The following is a 10,766-nucleotide window of genomic DNA, read 5'->3' as shown; positions in this document are numbered from 1 at the left end:
TATTTTTACAGTGTGGTATTAGTACTTTTACTTATTAAGTAAAGGTTCTGAATACTTCTTCCACCACTGCTCTTTAGTTCTGTTACATCCCAGGCTGAGAGGCAGCAAGACCAGCAGTCCCCACGCCAGAGGCCTCTCTTTTCTGCTGCTGGCACAACTGCTTTTAAGCGCTTCCTTCCCAGGCCAGGTGCACCTGGTTGAGCAATGCAGCACACTTGGGCAGAGCTACAAGGAGAGGGAGAAGGGACAACAGCACAGGGAACCATAACTGTTCCTATATTTATGCAACCCAGTTTGCTTATGTTAGTGTTTTATCCTTCATGTTTTTCTAAAGTATATATATATATATATATATATATATATATATATTCAAATAAAAGTAGTCAGAGATCAATCAGATTTAACCAATTTGGCATTTAAACTTTCAATAGGGTTAATACTCTTCATGTCCCATAAGTGCTACAGTTGAGTTTTGTTTCTTCCATTAAAAAGGCATATGTATTCGTATGTGTGTAACATCCAGTCTTAAGAGAAGGGCCTCACATGAATCATGAAAGCGCTGAGTCAGGGGTCTACAGAGGTATCGTTTTGAATCAGTTTCCACTGTTGGGACTTGAGGAGTTAGTTTTTTTTAGACTCCTACACAAAGTCATGATTCATGTTTAATTCCATTATTCCCAGAATCATACCTTTGTCCTTATCCCGAGCAACATGACTGTTAAGTTTCTTTTCCAGGCACAGCATTCCTCATTGAAATACAGAGGGGGGTGCCCACGTTTTCCTTTTGTAAACACTTTGGTGCTCAGAGATATTTAATTTCATACTTACTGCACGTTTTATTGCCGACACCTCTACCAGTGTTACAGCACGGTAAATAGTAGGCTGCAGTTTACATTTATTTACATTAAATACAGATATATGGCAGGTACACCTGGTTACCATGCTGTGCTTTTTCATTCTCATTTGTCATTTAACCTTGAACTTCCTTTTACAAATGGCCTCATTTCTACCCTAGTGGGAAATACTGCTGCCTTCATTCCATTATACTCTTCTCATAAAAAAAAAAAAAATAATGTTAACGTAGGGGCTAGGTTGCTGCTTTTGTTGCATCTATTCCTGTATACTTAAAGCAACTATTCTCACCAACAATTCATTTTCTACTTACCTCAACATTAACTTATTTGATTATTTGAAAGTTGGTAGGCCCACCCGAGTGAATTAGCTCCTGTAGATCAAGCTTGAATGCCCCTCACTCTATTGGTTGCATAGCAATCATTTCACAGCACAAAATGAACACATTAAAAGGTAAATGTTGTACTTGTAAATTCACAGTGTGGCACTTGGTATTTTGGATCAAATCTGAGGTCAGAGACTTGTGTATATACATTATGTATATTGAGCATCTTGGGCACAAAACATTCCTTTTGGGGTGAGTCAAGTTTTGTCTTGTATTGTAAAAATAAGTTAAATTTAAAACTTTGGGATTAACTCACTGTGTGTGTTAACACTTACCAAGGACAATTATTTTCTTTACACAGCCAAAACATCAAAAAACATGCATCAGAAGTTGTATTTTCCCGAATTAGGTTGGGTATTCAGAACTTCACATTTTTTACCTTCAGGGACTCACTGCAGAATAAAGATCCACCAGTTAGACTTTGTTATCTAACTTTTAACCTTAATTTCCACATTGTTGCTTCAAAACCAGATGCCCCCCTGCCAGAAACTGACTTAACAATCTTCATAATTGTCCCAATAAATACACTGCATATCTGAAGAGGAAATGACTGGTAAACAAACAGGAAACTTCCTCTACCCTGGATTTACAACAACCCTTCCGGCTGATGAAAATTTAGGGATAAGATTGCAAAAATGCAGCTTATGTGAGAAAGTAGTGTTGCCTGTGTCTGAGTGTGTTTACATGTGTAATCCCAGACTTGTTGCTGTCTGCACCAAAAAAAACTTTATTTCTTAGAGCGTCTGTTCAGAAAGTAGAGACCCATATTTGATGTACACATTAAATGAAGACTCGGTCACTGAAAGGAGAGAGATGCTAATACTGTACAGGCCGCCTCTGCTGTGCAAGGCTAGGAAGGAGGACATCCCCCCTCACCAGAAAATAAACTCAAAGTAATTTCTTTTTTTGTCATTTTTTGGCCGTTTTTTAGCAAAAGAATAAGATTTGTGTAGAAACAAGCAATGTTTTGCATCTGTCATCTCCTCTGACTTTAACCCTTCAAAATGTTGTTTGCAGATGTCAACAAAAGAAAACAAATGAAACCTGAACACAACTTCAGTTGAAAGGATTTAAGTTATAGCAATACGCACACTATCAAGTGTACAATTTGTCAAGGTTCATTTGATTCTAATAAAATACTTTTTTTTTTTTTTAAAACCCATATACATTTCATATATTTATCTTTTTGGGGTATATGGATTCAAAAATATACATTTAAATCATAAAGAGAGAGAGAATGGGAGGATAGGGGAGAGAAATAAAACTAGAAAAGCTACGAATGGTTGTCCTCCATCCCAGAGAGAGAGAGAGAGAGAGAGAGAGAGAGAGAGAGAGAGAGGCTGGGAGTTAGAAGGGGATTGGCCAAGCTATACAGCGCAGTTTGACACCCACTTTAGCTCATTACACATACAGTCGTGATCAAGGCACAGGGATCTTCTAAAAGTTATTTTTTTTCAACAAAGTTGTACAAAATAATACATTTTACAGTCTGTACAAGAATAATAGTTCAGCAGTAATGTAAAGACAGACGTACAAAGGAGCAAGAGGTTGGGGAGGAAGGAGAGAGAAGGAAAGATGGAGGGATGGCAGAGGGAGGGAATGGCAACGAGGTGTGAGCGGGCTGTTTGACCACATGACCACAAAACAAAACAAAAAAAAATTAGTGTCCAGTTTGTTGTTTATCTTCTGTATATTTCAGGATTATTCTATTTTATTTTCTCTTAAACCAAAAGAGCACAGCCAGGAAGGTAGAAGTGCAGATGGGAAGGTGGTAGTGGTGGGGACGAGGAGGTGCAGTGAAGGACAAAATGAGAGGGAGGGGGAGAACTGTCAAGATGGAGAGTGATGAAGAGTAAAATCGTCGTATGAGAAAGATCAGGGTTGAAAAAAGGAGAGAGTTACCGAGACAGAGAGAGTAAAGATAAAGAAAGAGAGCATACAGGGCACAATGGCACAAAAGTCTACACAGTAAAACAGGGTCAATCATGACAAGATGAGAGTTCTCTTTAACTTATATGGTACTGTACTGTAGAAGGATGCTTTTTGCCCTCTGTTAGTTAAGTTCCATAAAAGTTGGCTTTTTTTTGTTTCTTTCTGTTTTAAACTCAATGTATCCTCCTCATGTTTTGCTCCACTACCAACCAGGCAAAGTCAGGTGGCATAACAGTTCTGTGGAGAAGTTGAGGGACTGCCGTCGTCTCTGGCAAACGTATCTAGACGCCATCAGAGAAATTCACATCGGAGTCAGCTCTGTCCTGTGTAGGTGAACCCCCCGCCCCCCCACTGATCACACCCCTGGTCTGTTTAGTCTGTGGTAACGCTGCTCCTCGTCTGCGCAGTCACTAAGTTCAATCTCAAAGCGATGTGCCAGAAAAATCCGCTGACAGCTCAACCAGCCTGCCACTCGTCGGCAGATCAGTACGTTTCCGTATCCAAGCCGGTTGTGCAGTCCAGTAAAAAGCATGTGGGATACGTTTCTGTGTGCAAGCAGATCCTGTGGTTGGATTTATGGATGTGTGTAAGTGATAGGAAGGATTGGTGTACACGGTTTGAGTCAAGTCCTGAGCACAGTGCTTTTTTTTTTTTTTTTTGTTGTTGTTGTTGTTAGATACAGTGTTTAGCTGATCTGTTGTGACATGTTTATTCTCTATTTGCAGTAATTCAACAGTCATCGCTTTCCCAGTTGCACTGATGTAGTAGCTCGCTCAGTCTTCATCCTGACCTCAACGAGAGGAAAATCTCACAATCTCAACCGCGGCTCAAACACAGTCCAGACTGGGCCACTCAGGGTTTCTAGAAAGGTGAGGGTAACGTGTATGGGGACGATATATGATGTTGAGATGTGTGAAGCTGGGAGTATGGCTGAAGGTGAAGATCCGAGTCTGTGTATGTGTTAACCCCTAAAACCCTTCCATAAAAATAGCTCTGTCTACTGCAGGTAGGGAGTTTGCATCAGGGAAGTTCTGGGTTCAGGGTGTGTCTGTAAGTGTGTGGTGTGTGTGTGTGTGTGTGTGTGTGTGTGTGTGTGTGTGTGTGTGTGTGTTTTGGCCCCCATTCCTTTACAAGAGCTCACGCGGTTCTGTGGAAGAGGGGAGTTCAGAGACTCAGGGTTCAGGGTTTTTCATAGTCTGATGTGTTTTTGGCCGAACACTTTTTTTTTTTTCTCTCATCACAACAGCTCATACTGCCGCAGGTGCATCCGCTGGATGATGTCTCGACAATCGTTGAATACACGGCGGATGTTTTCTGTGTCGACGGCGCAGGTGAAGTGGGGGTAGCAGTAGTGCCTCCCGTCCCCGCTTGCTGTGCTGATCCTCTGTAGATGGAAAAAGGAGAAAGTAAGAAACTATTTCACTGTGTATATCAGAACTAACACAGTTGCTGATTGGTTGTGAAGGTTTCCTTGAGCAGCGGTCTCCAATTTTTATTTTTAACAGAGCACATGTAAAGCAGAGACATACAATGCACAAACACCTTTATGATCATGCCATATTTAGCCAATACAATGATTCTATATATGTTAATTGTCAACAAATCCCATGAGACAGACTCTGAACACTTTTCAACTCTATCTGTGGCAGTCAGACCCAAGCCCATTAGTTTTTTTTACTGAAAATAAAGTACCCAACTTAGGCAGCAATTACATTTTCCGCAGGGTTGTGCGGCAGTGTGGGAGTGTCACTTAAAGGGCCCATTTGTGTGGCATCCTGTTGTGTACTTTAACCCCCCAGTGTAGCACAAGTAGACTTTATATTTTACAATAATTGATTTCAATCAAAGCGTTTTCACGATCTCAACATTCCTGACCGCTCTTGAAGGCAGTTTAATTTCACGGAGAAAGAAAAGAGACTGAGGGACTGTGCTTTTTGCCGGAACTTGTTGCAGGAAACAGTCAGCTGTAATGGTCTTAGTCACAAACTTCTGGGCAGTTAAGTGCTTGTGTTTCATTTCTTTACCTTCATAGTTTTTTTTAAGGCTTTCTTGTAGCAGTGATAGAGACAGGGATGTTTATTGTTTACTGAAAGGGACCCTCATGCCGCCTAAAATCGGACTGATAAGTCTGATCTCCGGTTACGTGATTGGCCACCGTAGAGTGACGTCGGGTTGCGTTTCTCGAAAAGTTGAATCCGTCACAACTTTTTTTTTCAGCACCACCCTGTGGCCCCCAACGCTGCAGCCTAAACCCACTACCCCCGTTCAAATGAATGGGAGGACTGACTTCTCGCCGGAGCACCTGATCCTGTCTGAATGCAGCCTTACCCTTTAAAATTTGCATATTACAAAGCACAAAAGCAAAACCTACGGCCATTGCACTTACCAGGAATTCATCTCTTATAAAGTACTTTGCCCTTGTAACACGTGGATCTTCTCCAGGCTCTGGTGTCGCTGGAAGAGGAGAGAGAGAGGCTAATGAAACCACAGTTCTTATGACATGCAATCTTTCAAATGGGGATGGATCATACAACAACCAGGATGGAATCCGGCTTTTCTGAGCATTTATTAGTAAGCAGGTATACATTATGATATGAATAATTTTGTAACAAGTTGAGTAAGTAAGTCATTTTCTATGTCATTGTGATCAAATGCGAGAGAACAAAACAACGTCACAAGTGTGTATCACGGATGACCTATTTTTTGGGGGGGGCACTTTAGGCCTTTATTTGATAGGGCAGCATAAGCCTTGAAAGGGGGGATGGGGTGACATGCAGCAAAGGGCCACAGGTCGGACTTGAACCACAGCCGCTGTGGCAAGGACTGAGCCTCTGTATGTGGGGCACATGCTCAACCAGGTGAGCTACCCAGTCGCCCCCAAGGATGACCTCTTGAGGTGGATGATGCTAAATGCACCGTCCATCACAGATCTAGTTTTTTAGAGGAGTCAAGAGTTTGAGCTGTTTTAATGATGGGGGAAAAACATGACTTTACACTAAAAGCAGAACTATCACAGTATGTCTGTGTGTATCCCTGTGGAAGCACAAGACTATAGTGAGAAGCAAGGGATTTTTAAAAACTGGGACATATTTGGAACAGGTGGTGGAAAATTGGGACATCTTGGTATTTTTCAGAGAGCAGTTTCCAGCTGGGACTCTTTTAAGGCAGTTTGGGGAGTCTGGTCACCCCACTTTACAAACAATAATCACATGATTTCCTGAACTAAAGAAGCAGTTTCCAAAGCAGATATTTACAAGTTGAAAAAGACCAGCTGTATTTGTACAGCTACTAATACGGATAGTGTTGCTGAGAATTAATGGTGAACCTTTCAACTAAATTCACACCTTCATGTCTAAGTTTATGGCCGTATGAGGTCAAAAGTATCTGGAAGTGGACACAACTGTGGTACAACTGCTCACCATCGTCAGGTGTGGTGTAGCGAGCAAATTCAGGAAAGTATTCCTCGATTTTGGACTTCCCTGCCAGCACCTTCTCTGCTAGCAGGTCCTGTTTATTTAGGAACAAGATGACAGAAATGGTCCGCAGCCATCTGAAGAGAACAAAACACCATGAATCAACATCACACACTTAACTATCAAACTGTGTCTGAGTGTGAAGAACGACATGAGAAGAAATCACTGCTTAGAGTTGGTCAAATAAATACAAATGGGGCCAGTGGGTGACAGCTCTTTCAGCGGATGACATTAAAAGATAGATAATTCCTGGAAAATACTAATTATCCCAAAGTGTCTGCATGGTTGCCCAACTGCACAAAACTAGTTCTGTTTATTGAACAATCTAAACAGCTCAGAAGATTTCCACAACTGAAACCTGAAAAATGGAAAAAAAAAAAAAAAAAAAAAAAAAAGGAATACATTTTGACTGTCTGGATTCAGTATAAGGACAAATACATTTTAACAGAGGCATTTAACTCAGTGACCACCATGTCTTCTGTGATGTGAGACAAGCTGCCAAAGGTTTTGGTAATTTTCCACCGTTCTGCAACTTTTATTTGCTTACATGCCGCTGTAACTTGTAAATAAAGTACATGAGCTGCCCTTGATTGGTGTTATGCTGTGTTTGTTGCTAGGGAACCCCCGCACTTGGTTATGCAATCATTCAAGAGAAAAAGACGGCTGTTTCATAAAGGTTTCCCAGCCTTGATCGATCAACATTATTTGTCTGCGATTACAAAAAATGTAAGTTCTGAAAAGGCTAGATAGAGTTCCTTGTCATCCCTTGAAAGGCACTTTTTCCCACTTTACTTCTACAATGACAGAAAACAACATGCAGACAGATCTAGTATCTATGTCTCTTCACCTGTTGTTCCAGATGTTCTTGAAGAGGTTGAGGGCCTCCTGTAAACGGTTGGTCTGATTGTCCTCTCTGATCACCATGTTGTAACTGCTACTGGCCACCACGAAGATGATGGCCGTTACATCTGTGGACGAGAGAGGGGACAGAGATCAATCAGACACAGTGAGAGAAAAAGACATGAGTGGAGCGAAGTGAGAGGAAGCAGAAAGAAACACAAGTTACCGTTAAAGCACTGAATCCATTTACGGCGTTCGTCTCTTTGACCACCAACATCAAACATACTGTGTAAATTAAACAAGAAACATTGGTGTTAACAGGTGAAATACTGCCATCGTGTGGAGAAACGGTATATCTTAAATTCTCATGTGTTTTTATCCTGAGTCATTGTACATGATTTATACTGAAGCTATGAGTCAGTTTAGTAAGAAGTACCAATATACACCCAATATATGCCCTTGCCTTTATGTTTTTACTCACTGGAAATTAACTTTGTCCACTTGAAATCTTGTCTCAAAGATTCCTGAAGTCAGAACTCTGCACCGCAGCAAATCCTGGTAAAAGATAACAGAAATTGTAACAAAACGGTTTCCAAGATCATAAAAATATCCTACAGAATTTTGAATGACTACACTGTAAATCTGGAGCAAGCTTTACATTCTGCAAATTGCTTCTGTGGCCTGCACTTATTTTCTAGATCAGAGTAAAAAACTTGAAGGGACTCGGACACAAGATGTTTTTATTTTCTGCCCCTATTTTGAGGCTTGCATTAGGTCAACTTGGGTAAAAAGACTACATAGAATTTATCTTTGATGGTTGATGGTCTTTGATGAACAGTGTAAAAAAAGCTATGCTGCTCTACTCCAGGATAAACATTTCAACTGAAAAAAAATTCACTAGTTAGATCGAGATCCAACTCTAACACAACACCTTTTTTGGTTTGCACCATTACATTTGAGTAAGGGTAATTAGTTATGCCAAACAGTAATAGCCTGCTTATTAATGATGAATATAAATCAAACTTTCAAAACCACTTCATCTTGAAATACCTCTAATATATGAAACGCATAATGAAGTGTGTGGTTTTGTTAATTTGGCAGAGTTTCACCCACCTGATCTGTTGGAGTGTAGTCACTCTGTTTCACAATGTCGATCTTGTCTAGAAAGCTGAAGAGAAAGAAGAAAAAAAGTAAGAACATTGGTATGAGGATAATATTACTATTATTATACAATAATATATATTTTTATTATAACAGATTGCAGTTTCATTGTTGAAGAAGACTTGTACAGATGTTCTCAGGCACCACAATCAATATCAAACAACTAAAAGAACAGTTTCCAAACATGACAGAGCACTTTTATGCAGCGGGCATCCTCATCAACAAACAACAAACAAACGCAGAGGCATCCTCCCTGCTTGTTCAATAGCCAGGGACGACATTAAAGCACTCAAACGTGCAATATGTCAAAAATGCATACGCACATGTGCCAGAAGGGAATAAACATACCTACACGTGATCAGGATGACAAAGAAAACAAGAGAAATACATGTCCAAAAATCACCGGACTAGTGTAACCTTATTTTACTTGTGCAAGTATTGGTCATTTCAAGTTTCAGGTCTGTGTGTCAGAAGATATCCAGCTCTCCTACACAAGCAAACTCAGAGAGCTTCAAGTGTGTGGCACTATTATTACTTTAATGCTGCATTTCCTACTGATGAAATGGTTTTGTTGATATGCAGTTATTAAGTGTGAGAAAGTAGGCCACCTGCAGCATCTGCCATGATTGAAAATCTCCTGGAAACGACTAAATATCATGTGGAGGAGCATTCCCAGGGAATCTTTCAGGCTCTGAACTTCAATGATCTATCAATGTAAAATGCAACTGATAAGAAATATACAGGGATGGTGTATTATACAAAGATGGTGGATTGCTACAGTATGCACAGTTGTCGACAGAGACAAAGTTTGAAAACAGTCAAAACCCCAGACATGACTGAAACATTCAAGTGTTATGGTCCCTTATCGAGTTATTAACCGAATCATTTTAGAAACCCTTTTTCAAACCCTGTCAAATTGTCTTTATATCCAGTGAAAGATGGACTCTCCAACATAAGCTCTATTACTGTTACTCTATTTCTCCTTTTAAGACACAGACTGGTCAGGGTGGTCAAAACAATCTTAATGTGTGCAATGTAATGCCATCTCATCAAATGAAAATATTAGTTTAAATATATAACTTCTGGGTCTTGAAGTTTAAACTATTTCATTAAGCTATAAACTTGCTAAGTTGCCCAGTGCTGGTTTGATTCGTTAGTCTGAAATGTTCGCATCTTCCACTAAAACACAGGCACAAGACTAAAATCACTTTTAGCAACATGTGAAGGAAATGGGCAGTGAACTTCTCATCTCACAGCAGTAAGAGAATCTTAGCAAATCTGCATATTCCTAAAAAAAAAGAGAAACTCAAGGAAAGAGAGAAAAAACAGCTCAAGGGAAGTGCACGTGAAAAGGAGAGATGCGAGTAGGTTGAATCTTGGCAGAGGTGTTATGAAACAAGGATCATGCCATTTTGGCAATATGGGGGTGCTCAATGTCAGATTTCACATATAACTACCCATTTTCTCCCAATAAGTTAATATACAGCATATTATGATATAAATATCAACATATAATGCTGTCAAATTTTTTTAAAAGAAAGAAACTTTGTAATAAATCTTTGTAAAGTGCGTGAATAAATCCGACCGCCCCATGACAGATTTAAGTTTTACTTTCCATGATCCGTGATGGAGGAGCATCTTGGCGGTAGGGATTTAAATATTTAACTGAAAATGTCTGGGAAAAGAAAATCTAAAGTGTGGGTGCACTTTGAAATAGTAAAAGATGATCCAAGTAAGATACAAGTTGTGTTGTCCTTATGAGTACCCTCACTTTTTACGGCGTACCGCCACCTCCTGCGTAGTAGGCGGCTCTAAAAAAAATAAAAATAAATAAAAAACCTGCATAAATGCATCTTTCACATAACAGCTAAACGTTGAGAAAACAGAGCTGAAAATGTGCTTGGTAACATTGACAATTGTAGTGGATGAACATATTACTGTAACCCTGATCGCTGGAATGGCCACTGTGCCACCACCAGATACAGGAGCACAGCTGTGATCCAATGCCCAGCCCACGGCATGATCCGTCCGCCCCATGATCACCACATCCTACACACTGGACCTGCAAGCTGGGTGAAGCAGAGGCAACGTTTGCGGCAGAAAAACATTATGACAAGAGGATT

General features: G+C 40.2%; 1 protein-coding gene across 1 annotated transcript in view; it reads right to left on the bottom strand.

The window, feature by feature from the left end:
• Positions 1-2,926: 2,926 nt before the first annotated feature.
• The window catches only part of gnas (GNAS complex locus), a 31,571-nt gene continuing 23,731 nt past the window's right edge, over positions 2,927-10,766 (bottom strand). The window contains exons 6-12 of the mRNA XM_031286142.2: positions 8,596-8,650; positions 7,964-8,037; positions 7,709-7,767; positions 7,490-7,610; positions 6,589-6,719; positions 5,556-5,623; positions 2,927-4,553 (exon numbers count right to left, since the gene is read on the bottom strand). Coding sequence (XP_031142002.1) covers positions 4,407-4,553; positions 5,556-5,623; positions 6,589-6,719; positions 7,490-7,610; positions 7,709-7,767; positions 7,964-8,037; positions 8,596-8,650 — 655 coding nt within the window. The 3' untranslated portion in view covers positions 2,927-4,406. The remainder of the gene's footprint in view (positions 4,554-5,555; positions 5,624-6,588; positions 6,720-7,489; positions 7,611-7,708; positions 7,768-7,963; positions 8,038-8,595; positions 8,651-10,766) is intronic.

This window comes from Sander lucioperca, chromosome 12 (assembly GCF_008315115.2).
Source record: "Sander lucioperca isolate FBNREF2018 chromosome 12, SLUC_FBN_1.2, whole genome shotgun sequence".
NCBI classification, from domain to species: Eukaryota; Metazoa; Chordata; class Actinopteri; order Perciformes; family Percidae; genus Sander; species Sander lucioperca.
Note: the sequence above shows the minus strand (reverse complement) of the source record. Positions and strands in the feature narration are given on the sequence as shown.